At 42.9% G+C, this 22,012-nt stretch overlaps 1 protein-coding gene across 3 annotated transcripts in view; it reads right to left on the bottom strand.

Moving 5' to 3' along the window:
* CALD1 (caldesmon 1) overlaps nucleotides 1–19,278 on the bottom strand; it is a gene marked incomplete at both ends in the record, with an annotated part of 98,162 nt that extends 78,884 nt beyond the window's left edge. For all 3 annotated transcript variants that reach the window (XM_082000708.1, XM_082000709.1, XM_082000710.1), the window contains one exon: nucleotides 19,208–19,278. In XM_082000708.1, coding sequence (XP_081856834.1) covers nucleotides 19,208–19,278 — 71 coding nt within the window. The remainder of the gene's footprint in view (nucleotides 1–19,207) is intronic.
* Nucleotides 19,279–22,012: the final 2,734 nt, after the last annotated feature.

Here is a 22,012-nt window from a genome sequence, read left to right as displayed (position 1 = left end):
AATCTTTTCACTAGTGTTGGTATTAGGGGTTGGAGAGACTGAGGAATATGTGGAACATGTTTAATTTAGAAGAAAACAGAACCCAAACACCACACATTTTCAGAAAGGTGAAGATGGCCGTGTAAAAGCAAGCAGCTGCTGGCTCACACAGAGGGCTTTGTCCCTTTTCAGATATCCCTATAAAGCTTGTCTTTCAGTGCAATCACTGTGCCTGGATCACATTTGCTAATGACACCACAGTTAATTAGTTGAGTTGTGACCACAGTTTGTGTTATCTGTAATTGCCTGACTGTATGTTCTGCCACTTCTCTGCCAATCAGCTGTGCGCATGCTGTGTTAATTAAGACTGGAAGAATTTCAACGCAGAGGCCTTTTTCTTCATTACATATGTGTAAGGGACTTTGCAGTGCAGTTCTGATCATAAAGTTCAACTAATGTATATTTTTCAGCTCAGCTTTGGTTTGGCTCCTTCAATTCAAGTTAAGATTTGAATTAAAAAGAGGTTTTTTTAAAGTAATGATTTGGACTGAGCTACAGTTCAAGAAAAGAACAACAGCTTAAACACTCAGTTTAAATTTTTGGTGCTTGTTTCTAATTTGTGCCTCCAGATAGTGCTGAAACACCACTGATTTGAAGTTAAGTACACCTAACAGTAAAAGAGGAGTTGCTAAGCTCAATTTAGCTAATGCAGAGGAGAGAAGCCAAACAGCAAAGCAATTCACGCTGCAGCAGCGCATGTTTCACGGTGATAACATCAACCCCTGGACCCTCCACCAGAAATAGAGAGCATTTGCCCTGCTCCCCAGCCCTCTCAGGACAGACGATTCACAGCTCAGTACTAGGATGCAAGACCTCTACCCTTATTTCTTAACGGAATAATTTACCACTTCAGAGAGTGTTCTCCATCTGGAGAAAACCAGAGCTGCTCATTGTCGCGTTGCAGGAAATGTAGAACTTTCCCTCCTTCCCCGCCTTCCCAATTTCATTTGTAAAAAAGGGTTTGGGATAAATTTTCCCAGTTTTCAGCACTCTTTTCTAGCTCCCTGTCACCCAAAGTTTCTACTAATGCAGGTTTTCATGAAAAACAAGCATGCAAACCTTTAACTCATTTTGTGTAAGGAGGAAATCAGTAAGAATTTTGTGTGAGGAGGAAATCAGTAAGAATTTTTCTCACAGAAGGAATAACAAACAGGAACCTTTGACTGCTTGAATGATAAGTCTCTCTTCACTTGCATGCAACTCTCCGTGGAAGCAGAAGAAAGTTAGGGCAGCAAAACAAGCCGTTTTGAGACATGGAGTTTTAATGGTAGTTTAATCTGTTGCACACAGTTTAGCGACGTAATGAGGAGCCTATAAACCACACAAGTGCTACAGACTGACATCCACATTTCAGTCATAGTATATGGTTTTAGACACAGCAACGACCATAGCTGGATAGTGCAGTACATTCTGTTCTACCAATGGCAGCTCATCAGCATCATCTACATCTGACTCTCATTCTTTCTGGTATCCAGTATTATGGCTTTTGGAACAGGATAATAACTATTATCCCACCCCCTCCCCAATTTTGTGGTCAGCAGTTCACTACTCCTAGCATATTTAATTGATAAATAATGGGGCGTGGGGCTAGGGAAGAGAAAGTCTAGCAAATGGAGTTGAGTTACATAAGTGACTCTTTTTTTTCCTAAAAGTCTTAATTTATTATCTGTTCACAATGTTCACTAAATGTACAGGCTCAACTCCACGTTCCCTTCCTCTGCGTAAACAAGGTTGTAGGCAGTTCTGTGTCTTTTGAGACTCATACCGCTCTTGATTAAAAGGTGAAGTTGCATTTGCCCTCGTTTGTAAGATGCCTGAAGTACATCTTGCAAGCAAACTGCAGAGCAGGCTGCTCTGTGAGAAGGCTCACAGCTGTGCTCTGCCTTAGAGAGACAATGTGGTCCCGTGGCTGAGACATGGCTTCTATTCCCAGGTCTGCCACTAAGTGATTAAAGATGGAGCTTGAGGTAAAATGTGTTATGACAGCCTAAACCCATGATGACAAAGGCACATTTACAAGAAACAGGGACATGGTTCTGGTTTAAAAAAACAAAAAGACGACAAAACCGGGAAAAAAATAATAATCTGATATGGCCATAGCTGCTATCCCAGATGGTGAATCCAGTTCACAAATGACAGAAGAGTACCTTCAGTCAAAGGGTCTGGTATTGCTCCTGCCTTATTTTCTGATTGCTTTCCTAAAAAATCAGCATTGTATTTGTTTGTTTTGGCCAGAACAAGTCTCCAGATGTCATCCACATCCCTCTCACACACAGAAGCTCAGCAATACATTGAAGTGCCCTATCAACTGACCATTCAAGATGCGACCCTAAAGCTTGTACAGGCATTTGAAAGACTCTTCAGCCTACCCTTTAACAAAAGCTATACCAGCTGAAATCTCACAAAATCCAGTGGAAAAGGGCTACAAGGAGGTGCTGTTACTTCTCTTCAGCTTCTGGAAGCATTTATCAAATTAAGAACAGAGCTTCTCCACAAAAACCCTATAGGCTATGTAAATCAGCTCACGCCTTCTCAGTGCCAGCCACCCAACAGCAAACAAGTCCAGTATTATCAGGCTGTCACCCTAAATATCCTTCCTTGCCAGGGGAAATCACCAGCACATGCACTGCAATATCTACGTATCAACATCCAAGAGTCAACTGCAAGTGAGTGGCAGAGAGAAACAAAGGCTCTGCATCCAATTTTCCATGCAATAAAATATATGTGGAATTCTTATTAAATGTGATCAACAGAGGTGAGCCAACCTCTAATCTAATGACCTTCAAACTTATGGAGGAATATTCTCGAAGTCTATTGCCAAAGCTGCTTTTCACGGCTTCTCCTTCTAAAAATGGCCCGTACCAAATTGATGGTGCTAAAAACTGTGGACCTGGGTGATTTCTACATAATTCTCCAAATTCTGCAACTGCAGCTTGGAGAAGATCTAATAAACAAATAGGCAAGCGAAAAGGATTCATACATCCCCTCTGATAGGTGTTCGGCAGTGCCACTGAGTCCATCTTCACTCCCTATTAGCAAAGCTAAAGGAACAGCACTACCATGTTACAAGGATGATGAAGAGATAGACACATTTAGTAAATAATTAACCAGATCTCAGATACTCTGGCTATGGGGATGTACAAAGCAGCTTGTATTATGAGAGAGGCACTACAGTGCTAAAGGAAGGAGTAAAAATAGTTAAAATAGGCATTACTATTCCCAACAAAAGGAATCACTTTCAGCTACCTTTCAAGCAGTCTCCTCTGGTCAAATGTCTTTATGTTTATGCCCTTTTACTTACATCCTTACTTCATCTAATTAAATACTTAAGGTTTAAAGAGTCTGAATTCTAACTAGCAAAGAGATTATCCTATTTTAAAAGTCTTCATTTTAAACCCCTTCTGAAACTCTGTTTGTCCTGCCCTGCAGAAGGACAACTTGAAGACACTATAGAAGTGGGCCATGAACCTGCAACCCATCCCCTGTAAAAGCTGACAGCTCAGATGATAATAGCTTGCATTTACAGAAGCATCTTTGACATCAAAGGTGCTTTACAAACTACACATCTCTAGCAAAATCCAGTTACCACTTGAGTAAAAGGTGGCAGCCTACAAAATAAGGACAAGGAGACATTTTAGCTAAGAACACTCAATGTCGCCCATAAAAATGGCACATTCTTTACCTCAGAGCAGTGGAGACCTCAACATTTACCATATGTTATCCAAATAAAGACAACACTCAGAATATTTTTATTGAAAACAATTGTCTTTAATACAAACGGCCCAATTTACAATATGTTGGGTAGCTGCCGGATGTCGATAGAAAATGAACACATGCTGTAAACACAGTGCTTCGTAATTAGGAAAATGTGCATGTTTCCCAAGTCTGCTTCTCTGTAGGTAGGACTAAAGGGCAACATTATGTCATTTCCCTTTGCGCAGGACTCCCTATTGACTTCCATAAAGAATTTGGCTTAAAAACTGATGACAGGGTACAGCCCAAGTTGAGGGAAGAACAACCAATAAACAAAGGAAGACGGAGTGGTGACGGAAAAGTCTTTTCTAGTCACCAAGACATCTTACCAATATTCTCTTCCAGCAGTATAATGAGGACAGGATAGAGGATCTCCGTTCTCAGTTTTACCAATCCCTTCCATCCAGAGTAATTGTTAAACGTGCACAACCACTGAAAATAGGATTCAGACTGGAATGGGTGAAAGCAAGCCTTAAAACACTGAACACAATGTAACATCAAACAGCTATGAAGGTATCACGCCACCTGTTAAATGGGTCCTCTGAGCTTATCTGTGGGCCAACCCTTTCCTCCTAGATCTATCCTACTTTAAAACATATTCTTTAATAATTGTTTCTATTCAGCATTCTTCTGTTATCAGCAAGCATTGACAACAGTTTAAAAGCTTTCATCAACCAAACTGCACGTTTTGTGATCTTTGCTCCACTTCTGTGCATTTATGACTTTATCTCCTCAAAGCAAGACGTTTTATCCAGAAAAACCGTACAGCCAACAGACTGAGAAGTCACATTCCCTCCAAAGCCAGCAAAATCACAAGCATGCAAGACCTATAACGATATCTAAGTCAGTACATCAGGATCTCATTGTAAATATGATGTGAGCACAATAGGTGAAGTCAGGATGGAGCCAGAGAAGCAACACAGAAACAGATGAAGAAAGTTAGACTTTTAAGATGTGAGTCACCAAAAGAGCACCTTCAAGCGCTTCCCTTTTCTCAGTGTCAGAGCTGGTGACACAGTTAAAGTTTTTCATTGTCTTCATGGTTAATTAGGTACTGTATTAGTCCATCTGACAATAATCAGTAAATGAAAAATTAAATTACAGACCCATTGAATATGCCTAAACATTTCTGGTTTGCCTTGAAGACATATTTTCTTCATTCAATTTATGTATATCCTGTACATATATTCAGGACTGACAAAACATGATGAGATTTTCATTACTTAGTAGGGGGTTTTCTCATATTAAATTAATCACCAATGTATTCTTTCTCTTTAGAATATTGAAATGACTCATCCATTCCATGAAAAATTTTGGTGAGAAATAAGACAACAGCCCTGAAGGAACTTAGGCAACCCTCCAGTATAAGAAGATGATTACATGCTAATGAGAGAAAAGACTCACTAGCTGTACAAGAGAAAAGGGGGGGGGGGGGGGGGGTGTTAAACCTTTTGCTTAAACAAATTCATCTTGTGGCATTCCAGTACAGACAACCCCTCCAGCCATCATAACTCACTGGTTTGAAAAGGTCATTAGTACTCTATCCCATTCTGCTAGGAGAATGAAGAGCCAAATTCATGGTCATGACATAAAAATTTGCCTTTGGTATTACTGTGGGATGACCTGAACCCTGAAAGCCTACTGAGCAGTTTATTAGGGGTGTTTTTTATGAAGTATCAGTCCAGAAAATGCACTCATATTCTGTACGTGGTATTCACAACTAGGTCCTGCAGCCACAGTGAGCACACCAATAGCATCAATATAAAACACAGAGCACTTCAGGCTCTTTTTCCCCCTCTTTCTACATTTCCCTACCCAACTATTTCATTCTCCTTCTCAGAGCAGGCTGAACATATGGCACCAGACACACGATGCCTGTGCTCAAAAAGCAAGCTACAGTGGGAAGCGCTTTGTTATCCGTGTCGCTGACCTCCAGAGGAATACCCCACTGTGCAAGCTGAACCATAAAAGGAATCCATGTGTAGCCAGTGTTTAGAAAAGCCATCTCCTTGTCTTTCCCAGCTATGGTGCTGCCTTATTAAGACACTCAAGTACTAGCCATGGGAGAATCTCAGGAATGTTCTGAGCAACAGCGCCCAGAATAAGCTCATCATTTTGTATGGGCTGAAGATGAACTTGAAAAAGCTGTGAGGACTCCTCAGCTTACCAGTTGCAGCCTAATAAAAGAAACCTATTCTAAAGAAACTACAGTCATGCTATTCCTGTGGAAATATACATGATTTTTTTTTTTCTTTCCTCTCAATCCAGTCATAAAAGTTTTCTGCCTGAGGAAAAGGTAGAAAACCAGACTGGATGTTAAGAACTTCATGTCAAGGGGTGGCATGATGTACCATACAAATGCAATGGTATAGTCATCTCATGAGGGGGCAACAGGACAAAAATCATCTTTGGACAGTGGATATATGGACAATGAGAAGGGCTTTCATCTCCAGTGTGCTCTGGTCCCCTCACAAGATGATAAGCACTAAGTGGGAGGAGTGGAGACATGTGGTCATTGACTTTCTAAATGTAAGCATTTTTGTGAAAATCTGATAGCTAGTTTTTGCTGAAAAGTTTTGAATTCACATGAAGGTCACAAATTTATGAGGTTTCTTATTTTTCACCAAAAGATCCATTTCACTAAAAGTCATTTATACCACTTCCTTCCTTTTCTCTGTTCAAAAATACAGATGGAAAAAGTTTTATTCTTTATTAAGGAGGCATTCTGCTCTGGGGCCAACTTCACCCCTGTATATTTCTCATGTCTGTATTATAAGAAGGTCTTGCAGAAATACCCAGGATTGACACACAGAGTATCTGATTTTCTCCTTATCACTAGAGGGCTAGCAATTTTATAAATGAAACCAGCTTGCTCCTGTAAGCACTGTCTGCTTGCTGAAGTCAGAAATTTGCTCAACACACACAAACACGCCCCCAACCCAAAAAGACAGATTTCTGAGAATTCAGTTATTACACATAGGAACCCCTCTTGTGGTAAGAAGCTGCATGGCTTGTGAAGCAGTAACCATACATGTTCTCAGTCAGTGCTTTTCTCACTTTAAAAATGATGTTGCTTCAATTTTTCTTTCTAGTCTCTCTCTCTATTCATCTTTGCAGGATGGTCCTTTGAAAAAGCTAAATGTAATAGTCCAAGCTATTGCAGGAATCCAGCTGCCAGGACCAGGAAGAGCTGTAGCCATTTGCTGACTCCACACTGGCTTGCAGTGAGTCCCTAAGCTCTCTGTTTCTTCACATGTGGTCAGTAGCAACCAATGGATGTTTGTAACATCTGATTCACCCATCTACTACCAGCCTTCCCCTGGTCAGTACCTGACCTCACGTAACATGTAACATGAAGGGATTGGAGGTAGGTCAGTGTCGGAACTTTCCTGTCTGTCATCACCTGTGCCACCCAACTCTCCACAGAGCCACATTAAGCAGCAGAAACAAGCAGCTGTAAGAAGAGGTAGGATTTGCATGGAAAATGAAGATCAACAGAGATTCCTCATGAGGGAGCGCAGCAGCACAGCACCAACGCGCCTCAACACAGTCACAAAATCCTTGTCTGTACAGAGAAGTTGCAGAAATTTACCTCAAACCTGGTTTGAAACCAAGTGTTTCAAATCTACCCAAACTTCCTAGTCCAAATGTAAACAGGCTTACCCTCCTACGCTGTTTAACAATAAGATACCTCCCTTGCAAGAGGCTCAGCTGACAAGTCATGATAATTTGGTTACTTTCCACCGTGTGCACTTAATCGACTTAAACATTTACCATGACATACATCAGGTTTAAATCATACAAAGAGGGCTCACAAGAAGGGAACACTTGTTCAAGTGAATCGGTTTAAACACCAGTAGACAAGATGTGGTCTCGTGCTGGTGGAAAAGGGAAGTACTAGTGTGGAAAAGTAATTTACCAAAATCATTGAGGAAGCCCTGCTTTTGAGTACTAATTTCAGCACCTCAGCACAGGAACATCATTGTCTGCCTAGACAATAACTTTTTGCTAAAGCAGTCCTTGTTGCTGGTTTAAATGATATCCACATTTAAAATGGGTCACAAGCTACCTTAAAGGAAACTGAGGCATGTTTTCAGCAAATGTCAGAGAAAAAGAACCCAAACTTGGAAAAGGAAAGATTTAAAAAAAAAACACAAAAAGACAGTCACAACTAGCTGTTGAGTTACAGCCTTCCCTTGATTTTCTACGTCAGCATAGAAACTTGCTGGTCTTTTTTCAACATACAATCCAGCAAAGACTCTTAATACACAAGCTTATTTAGTCCAACCAACAGGTTTAGACACAAAGGGGAGAAAAACATCTATTTACATTTTCTTAATGTCAACCAAAATGAGGCTAATCTTTAACTGTCAAATACAATACCCACTAGTTTATACTTTCCAATAAACAAAAAGAAAAGCATCCTGCTTACTTTTCCACTTAGAATCATAGAATAGTTTGGGTTGGAAGGGACCTTTAAAGGTCATCTTGTCCACCCCCCCGGCAATGAGCAGGGACATCTACTAGATCAGGCTGCTCAGAGCCCTGTCCAGCCTGACCTGGAATGTTTCCAAGGATGGGGCATCTACCACCTTTATGGGCAACCAGTGCCAGGGATTCACCACCCTCATTGTGAAAAATTCTTCCTTAGATCTAGTCTAAATCTACCCTCTTTTAGCTTAAAACCATTGCCCCTTGTCCTACCACAGCAGGCCCTGCGAAAAAGTCTGTCCCCATCTTTCTTATAGGCCCCCTTTAAGTACTGGAAGGCTGCAATAAGGTCTCCCAGGAGCCCTCTCTTCTCCAGGCTGAACAACCCCAACTCTCTCAGCCTTTCCTCACAGAGAGGTGTTTTATCCCTCTGATCATTTTTGTGGCCTTCCTCTGGACCTGCTCCAACAATCTTTCCTGTACTGAGCGCTCCAGAGCTGGGCACAGTACCCCAGGTGGGGGGTATCAGCAGAGCAGAGGGGCAGACTCACCTCCATTGACGTGCTGGCCATGCTTCTTTTGTTATAGACCAGGATACCATTGGCCTTCTGGCCTGCAAGCGCACGTTGCTGGCTCATGTTCAGCTTTTCATCCACCAGTACCCACAAGTCCTTCTTGGCAGGGCTGCTCTCAATCCATTCATCCCCCCACCTGTACTGATACCAGGGTTTGCCCCAACACAGGTGTAGGACCCTGCACTTGGCCTTGTTGAAACTTATGAGTTTCACACAGGCCCATTTCTCAAGCTTGTCCAGGTCCCACCACACCCACAGCTAGCCAGGAAGAAAAAGGCTCAGCTGCAAGGCTGACACAACTGCTGCTCCTTCTAATCTGTAGTTGTATCACTTCAGTTAACCCAACCCTGTGGTCAGGCTGCATGCCAGCATTCTCAGGGACTTGGCTGTCACCAGACTTCTAAGGAGCAATTGCCCACTGACTTTATTTCTGGGCAGGAATATTTCTTGAGCTGGGAGATGATGAATTATGTTGCCCAAGAAGCACAGCCACCTGATGCCTCCCTTCATTATAAGACAGACCTTGATCACCAAGGACAATCTGCTGGCAAGAGGGATTTTCTTTGTTTAGCACGAGCTCATAAGTAGGTTATGATGAGAGAAATAAAGCTGCTTATAAACATTTATCTTCAGTAATTAAAGCTTTGTTTAAAGGCACAAAGCCAAAAATGCAGGAACTAATTGACTAAAGAAGATGCTTCTGCAAGTTGAAATCAGTTTGGAGTTTCATTTGCAAATCACATTTTTCCTCTATAGTTCTTTGAACTGAGCTGTGAAAGGGTAACTTTGCCCAGGCTGCCAGCAATTTGATAGTGTTTACATACTATACTTATTCACATGTATAACTTGTTAGCATTTGACTTCACTTAATCTATTATCTCTGCAAACAAATTTGCCTTAGTTTTTTAAAGGAAAATCTACTCTTCTGATTATCTGGTTTAATTTCAGATATTAGACCATACAGATGTTAATAAAATGCAAACTAACACTGAGAAGCAGATGCTCCTAGAAACCCACTGGCTAACCTAATTTTCGTGTCACTCCTTAAAGAGTCTCACAAGCAATAACCGCAGTTTCTATCATGCCGAATAACTTTCACCTTTCTGAGCCTAGAATGACCTGAAGAACAGTGATACAATTAAACAACAAGTTCAGCAATGCTCTTATTCAATAAAAAGAAGGCATTGCAATTTAACAACTAAGAGACCATACCCATCCAAATCTGGAAATATGAAGTTTTAGAGGCTGCTTTTAGTTACTCTCTTCTGTTTAGAGCAAAAGAGCAAATTAAACACCCTCAATGTTTTCCTTCCACAGCAGCCTCTGCTCAACACCTCCTCCAGACACAGTGTTTTGTCACCACAGGCACAGGGCAGTTCACACCTTGGCAGCTGGGCTCAGGACCCCCAGTCCAAGTCCAGCCCTACAACCCATAAGTAGCTGCTTAGCCTCTGGGTCCAGGGTGCGGGTGCTGCAGCAAGAAGCAGCGTGGGGCAGCCCTGCTCGCTTCGCTCCCACCTTCTCTCTTAGGCAACAGCAAGGAGGGCTGCACTAGTGATCAACCTGCGTGGCAGGGGCTGTGAGAAGTAACCAGCTGTCTGAGCAGCACTTGGTCCTCCACCCAAAAAAGCATCAAGACCCCATATGGCACATCTTAGTGGGCAGCCTGGACCACCAAGACATATGCCATCAGCCACTTGCAACAAGCACATGCAGGCTATAGAATATACTATTGCGGATGAATATATCAATGCACAATGTATTTGCCTGAAAATATTTTTTCAACTTTTTTTAAGATATGGGGATATTGAACCATCAGCTGCTTTTGTTATGGGAGCAACACAACATTCCTTTTGCTTTTCTTTAAACTAAATGAAATTTGTTACAGAGCATTACTAATAACACCTTTTTTTAATCAAGAGAGGAAGGGTTGATGTAGAATTTTCAGCCAACTCACTTGTACACATATACATTTGTGTGATGAGGTATGCGCAGTCCTACAGCCTGAGAAGGCTTTGTACAATGAAGTAAATTGAGTCTGCCTCTTGTGCTCGTTGTGGATATCAGGGATGTGGAAGTGACTAACCAGCTGCGAACTCAATAATATACTTACTGTCTAGAGAGAAATACAGATCAACTGGTTTTATTTATGAAGAGAGACTGGGTTAGGAATCTAATAAGACGTAGCAATGGTTCATGCAGGTTTTTCTGACAGGTGACACTGGCTGTCCAGATCGATGAAGATGGGGGACTGCCCTGCCTAAGAAAGAGTCTGACAAAAGTAGACCCCTGGACCAAGAGCTGAACCTCCTTTATTCTGGTTTGGTTTAGGACAGTATCTTTGGTCTCTGTCATTCTGGGTTAACTGAAGTCAACCTATGTGAAGGTCTGATGTACTCCTTGCCAAGGGACAGAAGATCCTGCTGGGTAAACTGAAGTGCCAGGCCTGCCTCCGAGGGACATGTATACTTATAGGCACAGGCACCACACTGCTCTGCTGTGTGGTACAGGAAGCTTGAAGGCTTTGTGCCTTCACAAACCTTAGGCCAATGTTCAGCTAATGCAGCTTTTTGCATTTCAAGTTTCTGAAGTCTTTTGTATGAGAAAATTCTGATGGCAGATATGATTTACACCATTTAGAGGTACAATAACAGATGAACAGATCTGCAAGAGCGTTGCAAGGCTACCCTAGCTTAATTGACTGCATACTGCAAATTTGCACAGAAGATATTAAAGCGATGTTATTTTTCAACATAAATGTGACAGGACAGCCATTGACACTTATTGGTACTATACATTCCTTCAGTCTCATGATTTTCTTTGCACTATGCCTATGCTTCAGTCTAATTCTGAAAATCATGATAAAATACCATGTTTTATTACTCCTCACATGGTGACCTTTTAAATACGCATGCTAAAATTGTCAATAACAAACACTAAAAGCTGTGCCTCAATGCTCATTTTTATGAGGCATTTAAATAAGATACACTTCATCAAGGACTTTGGCCTAGTTAAAGCTAATAAAAGTACAGGAGAAAACAGAAGGGCAGACTTCCCTTTGGTGGTAGGTGAGTTACCTCGTTATAGGCTTGGAGGGGTGCTTTTCACCCAAGAATTTCCCAAATTCTTTGGTGCTTCCAAAGCAAACCTGCTACTCTTGAAAGAGGTGAAAGACGGGGCATTTTGCCAGCTTTCTGCATGCTGGATTTGGACTGTCCTCCTCAAAACTTGGCTGGTATAGTAGATGTAGTATAGAGATTACAGAATGATCTTAACATACACATGGGATTAATATCTGAAATACTAAGAAGATCTTTTCGTTGCCTGTTTAGGAATGGCAGTGGGGTTAGCTCAGTAAAGTTTATATTCCCTATGTCTAACTATTTGGAAGAACAAAGCTTCTTTTATAAACAACACCTCTGTAAGGACTTTAAAGAAAATATAACCTGCAAAACATACAATGGCTGTAAAATTAAGTGGCAGGGTTCTACTCAGCTTTGCATATGTTTGGCTATTTCCTCCAGGGCATCTGAAATGCTGCAATAGCAAAAATTTGTATAATATCCACCCTCACTTGAGAGTGGCAGCAGTAAGATGTGCTTTAATGGATCGTGATTTTCTGTCTAGGTTAAGAATGATCTCCAAGAACTGCAGGAACAGCAATTAATGCAATGTGAAGGGCCAAACGCACATCCACAGTCCAAATATGTCCTGTCAGTCCTGGAATTCAAGGTAGCTGTGAAGACAGGTTAACAGCTGGAGCATTTTGCCTCAATTTGTTCTCAACCCTCAAGCACGTCTAATCTTATTTGTTCGTTGTCTAAATATTTAATATTTAACTCCTGGGCAGGAGATGTCATGTCTCAGCTCTACCAACAGGTATTTTATAGAAAGACAAGCAGAAACCTTCAAAGTATTTGGAACTTCAGGATATATGAACTTCATGGAGAGAAAAAACTACTGTAGCTCTTGTTTTAGTAGCTTAGACCAGACAAGGGCACAGCCCTCAAGAGGACAGAGGCTGACCATTTTTTGAAGTACTGTTCTGAAATAAATCATGAACACTGGGAAATTACATGTTAGGCATATGCAGCCAGCTTCTTTTAGGTTTAAATATGCATGTCCTGAAAACTTGTATTAAGATCATATTCATCATTCCATTACACAAGCCTGAATCAAAGCATGGTCTCTGAAAACTCTTAATGAAAACATAACCAGACATTTGGGAACAAGACATGGGTAAGTCCTAGTGTTTCAAAAATTAGGGGGTAATTAAAAAGGAGCCATCTATATTCATTTCTAAACTCTCAACGCTGTTTAACACTTGTCACTAACATACACTCTATACCAGAGATAATTCCATTTCAGGAATGAGAAGCAGTTTCAAAAGTTATTTGTGGTCATTCAATGTTGATCTAACATGAACACTCACTTATGATCACTGTCCTGGACAGGAAAATGGAAATTGTCCACTTTCTGTGGCTGACAAAAATGACCTGTCCTTGCTCCCCAGAAGCGTTAAGATGCTATGGCAATAAATGTGTCCTGTCTTAACCACTCGGAAGATAAGCAACATGCTTCTCATTAAGTCCTGCAAAGATGTACCTTGTCTCATCCTGCTGTTTTTTTCCTTCTTAACTTGGTGAATCAGCCCTTTGTATGTTTACCCAAGCTACGCCAGCCTCAACACAAGCACTAGAACAACACTAGAACTTTTACACTAGTAAAAGGCATATTAAATGCCTTGTTGGTTCTGTACTTACCTTCACAGGTCTGGACTGAAATTCGCTTGACTTCTTTTTCATTTGTACCAAGATAAGTTTTTGGATTAACCATGTGTCCTCTTTTAACTGAAGTTGAATTGAGCAAGTTACCACCCCAGGAAACTTTCGACCTGCTGCAGGCTGCTACCATCCCCAACCTGCAAGCTGGGTCATTTCTATGAGCATTCCCCAACTTGCATCCATGAACATGAACCACACTGCCTTATAAAACTGTTTAAATGAGAGGTTGGAGAGAGTTCGTGATTGAACTGTTGGATGCTTTTTTTAAAAAAAAAAAAAAATAATCAGCTACTGCCTTTAGTAATTAATCTTATCAGGAACCATAAAGGTTAATGGCAGTGTTTTTCTGTACACTCTACCCACTTACCCTTTTAAGGTATGTTTAGTAATATCTTACTGGTCTGTAAGGAGATGAGCCCTTTAGTCAGGACAGCTGTGGCCCCTGTCAGGAGATCCTACACAGCCCACAAAGTAATATGGTAGTTTTAGAGAGTCTTTTTAGTGTCTCAATGCTAGAGAGCCACTTCTCTGCTGTATTTTTACAACAGGATGACCAATACCTCTCCTTCCCTGTGAAATGACCTGCAATCCCTTAGAGAAGAGCATTACACAGGGCAAAGCTGTGGTTCAGATTCAAAGTTAAGCTTCAGCTAAATGGAGCCCAGTTTGACGATGACCCTAAGACCTTCCTGAATTCTGCAATAGTGATGGTACAGCAATGAAGAAAATAGGATCAGCTTCCCAGTATAATTTTTAAAACAGCCCCAACACCAGGGAGAGGTGAAAATACATTGCTGGGGCAATGGCAAGCCAGCCAGTGGTAAAATTGTGGCTTAAGTGTTAAATAGATTAACCTGAGAGCTATTCTTTAGAAAGTTCAAGGGGCCAATTTTTGCTCTCAATTATGCTGAAGTCAAGGAACTATGTCTATTATCACTTCAAGAAGTATTTCACCTCTATTTTTCACTGCAGCTGCATGCAGCTGTGACAGACCAAAGTGCATTAGCAAGATATTCACAAAGCACCACCTCTCCGGACACACACACACAGTCTACCCAGCCCCAGGCTAAATTCTTCCAGTGTCAGTTACAACATCAAAATGACAAAACCTGATGGTTTTGTTCAAGAGAACATCTTTTACTGCCCAGGAAGAGGCACAAAGCCACAGGTGGCATTTTTTTTTTTCCTTGTTGAAAGAAGTCAATCCCCTGTGCTTCAATTATACATGGGATTTTTCCCGTCAGTTAAGTGCAACCCATTTCTGTGACAGCCCAGGTACTCCAGCACGGTATGTACCCTGTGGCTGGGAAGGCAAAGAGTTCATCCAGCTCCTTCAAGGCTGGATGAGACTGTCTCGTAAATCATCTGGCTGGAATAACTCAGGTAGGGCTTACTCCAAAGCCCATTGAAATCAGCAGAAATCTTCCCACTGACTTCAGCCAGCTCTAGATCAGGACCTCAGGGCTTTACACAACCACTGTCCCAGGCGCAGGACTCCCGCTGCCTCTGAGGAGCGGGATAAAGCCTTGGCTTTGCTGCAGAGCATTTAGAGATGTGGCACATCCCATCACCCAAATGACTGGTAGGGTCCTATTTTCCCTGACTTGCACATGATCAGTACAAACCACATGCAAAAAGTTAGCAGACGGGCCCAGTTAATGTTGCCATACTTTGTCCCAGGTTTCCCAGCCTACGCCTGAAAAGCCTTGCTCCCCCATGAGGTACAAGAGCTGTTGGGCCCTCACCAGCCTGAGCATGTGCAATAAAACTGACAACCTGGGAGAAAGCTGGACAAAGCCCCATACACCTGCTGTTAGCCACATGTCCCCTAGACAGGTCTATGCTGCTACTCCAAACATGATTATAGGCCTCCGGAGATACCAGACAAATATGAATAGTCAAAAAATTCTGGCTGGACAACATTTCGGGGCGGGTACAGCAAGCCCATATGGGGAATCCAGGACATGTGGGATACCTTGAAATGATAAGAGCTTAAAATGCAAAAAAACCCAACTAGTTTTCCGAGTTGGTGGCAATCTATATTTGAGTTGCCACAGCATGAACTACTAGCCAAAGCACATGCCAGGGGTGAACCACACTGTTGAGTCTTTAAAAGACAAAGCCAACACCTCCTCAGGATCGATCCTAAGCATATCAACCCAGAATGCCAGGGCTACATAGCACAACAAAGCATCATTTCCAACAGCTTTCTAATGAGGTGAAGAAAAAAAAAAATTTTAAAAAACCCACAAAGCCTAACATCAGGCCTCAAGGATTGAATTTGCACTAAACATCTCCAAAAATTAGGCATAAGTGGCTGGACATCAGTGGCTCCAGCATGACAGACACTTGGGAAGCACATATATCCTGACCAGTCCTCACATGGCCTCTGGCCCCTGGGGAAGACACAATAAGGTCAAGTCACTCCCTCTCGGGCATGTGATACATGAGTCCATGCTGCTACAAGGCATCTTCACCGCTCAATCTCTCTTGGGCACAGGCATCAGGCTGGGAAGACAGGCTTTTCATGTGCCTTTTTCCCAGGAAATGGCAAAATGCGTCACTGCAATTGGCTGCGTTACAAATACTGTTTTTTGATATGGCTGCTTGCACTTCTGGGTTTACTGTTAGAGAAGCCTAAACAGTGTCTGGGAGACCTAGTGAACATGTTACAGCCTACACATAATCATCCCTCTGTCCATCTCCCAGCAGAAGAGCTTGCAAGCAGCAGCAGTTTCCCCATGGCAGGGGTACAGCCCACTGATGGGAGGGTGCAGGGAAATGCCCTGTGCCTAAGCAGCAGGTACCAGTGCTCAGAGCTGACGGAGCAGTTTCAGCCTCCATACCACTCTTTAGGACTGCATGATTCACTTGGTAAAACACCTGCAAGTGTTCAGACAGAGGGAGGTCTGGCAAGCGGATTGCTGTGGCTTAAGAGATGTACACAAACATGTTGTAGTCGTTCTTCGAAAGGTGAAGACGATTCCCCAAATCCCTAAAAATATGAATTCACCAAAAAGAATCCAGCATGACATATTCATTTGTTAATAACTGCCCAAATGCTTCTGCCCTCAGCTCAACGTGAGCAGTGCAATGTAATGGGGGAGGATGCTCAGCTCCTCTCTGGTGTTGCCCCTCTTGGGGCAGGTTTTGGGAGGTCCCACCTCCCAGAGTCACATCTGAACTTGAGAATCAGGCTCTGTTATTGTTAAGGCAAACCAAAAATAAAAAGGCCAGACTAAATTATTTTTAAGATCTCAAGATTTTTAAAGCAGTCTTGTGACTTTTAAGGGGTCTGACTCATGATACTTGAATGCTTGAAGTTGGCAGCAGCAGAGGGAGTACAGCAAGATTTAGCATACAGTAATTTATTGCTAACAGCCTTCAAATGTGTGGGAAAGGGCACGAAGCACTTCTTCAGCAATTCGGCAGAAAACAGGGACATGGGGCCAAGCCCTTCTCCTCCAGCCAGGCTACCACCAAGCTTGCCTCCTCCACAAAGTTTACCACACAAAATCCCAACAAAGCCACCCCAGACATGGCAAAAACACTTCCCAAAAGCAGGCGTGGGTGGGTGAGTGGGGAGGGGGCCGTTCCCCGTGTCAGCGGCCATCACTCTCTGGTCCAACCCCTTGGCTTCCCCATGACGCAGGAACCGGGGCAGGAGCAGGTATCGCCATCGGTCTGCAGGCCTCCCCAGAGGCGACTCCTTCGAGGGTCAGCAGCTGGCTGCACCTTTTGCCTCCCCAGGGCTCTGCTTTCCCCCTGCATGACCAGAGACCGAAGACAGGCCAATGCATAAAAGCACAGGCCACACAGGGACTTCGGGATACACCCGAAGTCCTGGATTTCAGCTTCCATGGTGATGAGGGCAGAGCGCCTCATCCCCAGCCCCTCGCAGCTGTCACTGCGTCTACAAGCCAGCCACACCATATCAGCAACGCGAGACCACCCCACCGCTTCTGCACGCTCCCGGAAGGCCTTGGATGCCTTCACAGGGAAGTCCAAGTGACGTTTTTCCACAGCAGAAAACACCTCCAGGACTACACCCCTCAGCATCCTCCACAGGCTGCCCAGGGCCTCTGTTATCAACAAATGCTAAAGCCTCGGCCTTCCCGTAACAAGATTTTCGTACATCAGAAGTACGCTAGATGTATATAAATACCATGTGCTATACCGTGCACTGGCCCGGGCTCTGCAGTCCCTCCCACGCTGCCCAACAAAAATATATCACCTCAGGCCTGGGGGGAAACCTGCTGGGACGAGAAAGTAGCTTAGTGCCGTGGCACATTTGCTCCTCTGCTTTTTGGGGTAGGTCGCTGACCAGGCGATGGCTGCATTTCGCAAAGGGAGGCTGCCGCCTCGTTTCCCTTTGGCCACCAGGCTTTGTGTGAGCTCCTTGATCTGCGGGCGACGCTGCTGCTGCTCGCCAGAGCTCACCGGTTCAGCCCACAGCCTCGCATACGCAGTTCCGCATAGCAACGCTTCTTTCGGAAAGAAAAGCGGCCATTGCTTCCCATCCACCTGGAATCCCCCCGCCCCAGATATCATCAACGTCCATCAGAGAGCTCTGCTACGTAAAAAGCTCAAGGCAGGTATACAAAACACACTTGGTATTGCATTCTGCTGACTTCCATTTAAAATTGCTTTGACAATGGATTTTCTCCTACAGCATTCAGAACCTGAAACACCACAGTTTTGCCAGCGCATGGGCAAGACCAGATACAAAAATGAAGTCCATATTCACAATATTCAAAACGAAATACAAAAATGAGAACAAAATGGGCTTAAACCCAGGTCCTATTTTTTAAAAGTCATTCCAACATTAATAAATGAAATCAGATCTTTGTATCAAAGATGACATTACAAAAATAAATGGAGCCTGACTTTCTCCCTGCTTACTCCAGTGTAAATCATGAGAAATTCCATTAAAGCAAATGGAACTGTACAGGTGTAAAAAGGGGTTAGTTAATGAAATGTCATTCCTAGTATTGCCATGCTGCCTCTTTCATAAATTGACATCATCGTACCCACATCAAGTTCTGTTCTCGTTTGCACCAAAGTATATCTGTAATCTCTAATAACTGATAGCAAATGCTTCCCTTGTAGCCCACATAAAGTGGTTGTAAATGAATAAAAACCGACAGACACTACAAATACAATAGCGATTGCACAGTAATGGCAGACAATTCACAGATACGCTATGCTACATATACCAAGGGTATTTCAGCTTTCAATTGCTATCTTATCATTTTAGCTCTGTATCTGAAAAGACAACAAAATCTTTTCTGTACAGCAGTCACTCACATGGCATCTGAGCATGAGTTTTCTTACCAATAATTTCACATGGCCATAGTCTGCCTTCACTGCTTACATTCATCCATATAACAAAATAACGAGAAGCCAGGGCATTTACAACAGCCTAAGGGAATTAGGCACTAGACACCCCTGACTTCCAGCCTCTCCTACAGTAACTATTAGCTATAAAGCTATTTTACAACACGTATCATTAGCAAGGACTCTTTGGTTAGCTATAGCATACTTTGGAATTTAAGGCAGAAATCCTCAAAGCCACTGCTAATCAAAGGCAAGCCACCGGTACCAATTCCACATGTAATACCTCACCTCTCTGCTTCAAGGCGCATTTCCTCACGCTTTTGCCTCCTGAGCTCTCTGCGGCGTTCAAAGTCATCCATGGTGGGTGTTCAAGTGTTCAGAGCTCTGGAAAGATCCAAATCTAAAAAGGGAGATGACCACTTAGATAAAAGAGAAAACACAATGGGTGCATCTAACCAACTGAGTCCATTTAGTTTTGTTTTGCTTTCTTAACTTCGCTGTAACTATTTTCTTTTTCCATCAAAAAATTTAACTTCCTCAGTATTGTTGAGATAAACAAGATTAATGAAATGCCTTGTAGGATAAACATAGACCATGCCTGCTTTTAGTTTCCTAGTTAAAATTAAATCAACATGCTTTAAGTAAGGACTGTATACATCTGCTGGCCGCAGACTAGCTATTTATAACGTCACAGGTCTTTTCTACAAACAAAAGCAACAATTCAGCAGGATTTTAACTTTAAGCTTCCAATTTTTACTGGAAGCAGTAAAAACGCTACACAAGAGATTTCTTATTTTCTTTAGTTGCACAGATAATTAAAAGTTCTGCAAAAGTTAGTCCCCATCTGTCCGTCCCCACCCCCCCTTTCAAAAAAAGGGAGAAGAAGAAAAGAAAAGGGAAAGAAGAGAAAAGGAAAAGAGGACAGAAGAGAAAAGGAAAATAAGCCACAGCTTTTAAATACCACCCAGGAGGAGCCAAGCTGTGTATGAATCCTGCTCAAAGAACCAAAAGTAGCAATTATTTTTTTTTTTTAGCTTAATCCACGCGTTTTCCTCGTGCCCTACCTTCTTCTTTATGATTTAGTCCATGAAATAGTTTCCCCTTTACAGTTCTTCATATACAAAGCCTTCCCAGCCTTGGTTTATATCCCATCAAGCCGAGTATTACAGAATTCCCCTGCAGCCCCCAAACCAAAAATGACTACCAGAAAAGGGAAAGCTGTTCTCTTTTTGTCCCTGCTTTGTTTACAGAGCTGTCAGTGGTTAGTTAAACTCTGCCTGGAATCTGGCATTTAAGGCCTGCTCTAAGATTGCTTCCTGTGCAGGGCTGGAGGCCTCAGCTTCCTTTGCAATCCTAGCCTGGGCGCTGCGCTCAGAGGATTTCCACCCCCCATATTCCACCCCCCCCCCCCAAAAAAAAAACGTTTTAACAAGACCAGCCATTTAAGCCGCAGAGAAAGTCAGAATGCAGATGCAGACTAAAATTCAAAGGTGGCTTATGAACTGTTTGCAATTTAAAAGGAAACAAAGCCAAGGTGCATTTGTAAATTATTTGAAGTGCTCTGTTTGCAGATGTAGATCTGTCTCGCGGCTTTATATTCCTGCCCGCCGGGGCAGCGTCCAAGCGCCCTCCCCGTAAAATCACCAGCAATAGCAAATCTTCTCATAACTTAAGGGAATCCATGGCTTTTTCTACCCTCTTTTTTGGATTAAAATGCTGCTGTGGGCAGGGATTTTGTGAAGGTTATTTTATTAGTTTACTTTTCCTGGGGGTGTTTTGCTTTCTGATTTGTTCCTGGATCAGGGGATTTAATATTTTGTTGTTGCTGTTGTTGTTTGGCTGGCTGGGGTTGTTTTCTGGAGGTTCAAAGGGAATGTTAATTTTGCAAATCTGATACTGACTTTACCATTGCCGCTGCTTTTTTTTTTTTTTTAGTGCACAATTAGACAGTATATATAAAAAGCAAGTTGTAACAAGACTTTTTTTTCAAATCTTGCATTTGTTTTCTCTTACCACCATGTACCCCTTGAAGACTACAGAACAACAAATCTGCCGTTTTCTCCCGAGAAGTATTTTCACCTCAGCCTATGTGTGCAGCTAAACCCTACCTCAGTTCCTTTCCTAGAGGGCCCGTGAGTTGCAGGGCTGATGTGGTTCCTCCCAGCTGGGAGACGAGGATCAAAGGAAGAACGGTACGCTACAGAGAGCAAGTCTGAAGCAGCATGCTGGGTTTCTCTGCACAGAGGGCAGATGACTGTGTGCGCAGGAACTAAGACTGCACCAGGCAGCAGCATTTAGTCTGTGGGGTAGAGTCACCATCAGGAATTTAAAATATAAAGAGCTGACTGTCAGGCTGATAACTTGTGTGCTAGAACTGAGAACCACAATTTTTTTTTTTCCCCCCACTCTATCTCCCCAAAGCAAATTTATTTTCACCTTCATCACTTCTTAGCCAGCCAGGTACTTCCCTCTCCTCCACCTCTCCTAAGGTACACTCTTTCCCTCCCCCCAGCTCCAGACGCTGGGCACCCAAATCTCCCCCAGCCCTTCTCCAAATGTCCCAGCCAACACCTCCACCCCTTCCCTTCCTACGTAGTCCTCAGCACCATCTCTCATCTCCAAAAGTTCAAGCTCTCTTCCTCATGAAGAGGAAGCTGAGGAGGATAACAACAACAACCACACAGAACTATTTCTGTTCTTCCTCCCCTCTTTCCTTCCCAGGAGCACAGGGGAGATTGCACAGCAGTCAGGAGAAGTTCCCTGATGCAACTACCTTTCTCCATCTACAGGGTGCTTTTCTGTTGTTCGATGAAAAACAGATGGATGGACGTCTTGAGAGGATATCTAGAGTTTATGAGAGTACAGTAGGGAAGTGATGGTGCCCCTGTACTCGGCACTGGTGAGGCCGCACCTTGAGTACTGTGTTCAGTTTTGGGCCCCTCACTACAAGAAGGACGCTGAGGTGCTGGACCGTGTCCAGAGAAGGGCAACGAAGCTGGTGAGGGGTCTGGAGAACAAGTCTTGTGAGGAGCGGCTGAGGGAACTGGGGTTGTTTAGTCTGGAGAAGAGGAGGCTGAGGGGAGACCTTATCGC

Source organism: Phaethon aethereus (genome assembly GCF_964289735.1).
Source record: "Phaethon aethereus genome assembly, chromosome: 1".
Taxonomy (NCBI): domain Eukaryota; kingdom Metazoa; phylum Chordata; class Aves; order Phaethontiformes; family Phaethontidae; genus Phaethon; species Phaethon aethereus.
This window is presented reverse-complemented; position numbering and strand designations above follow the sequence as displayed.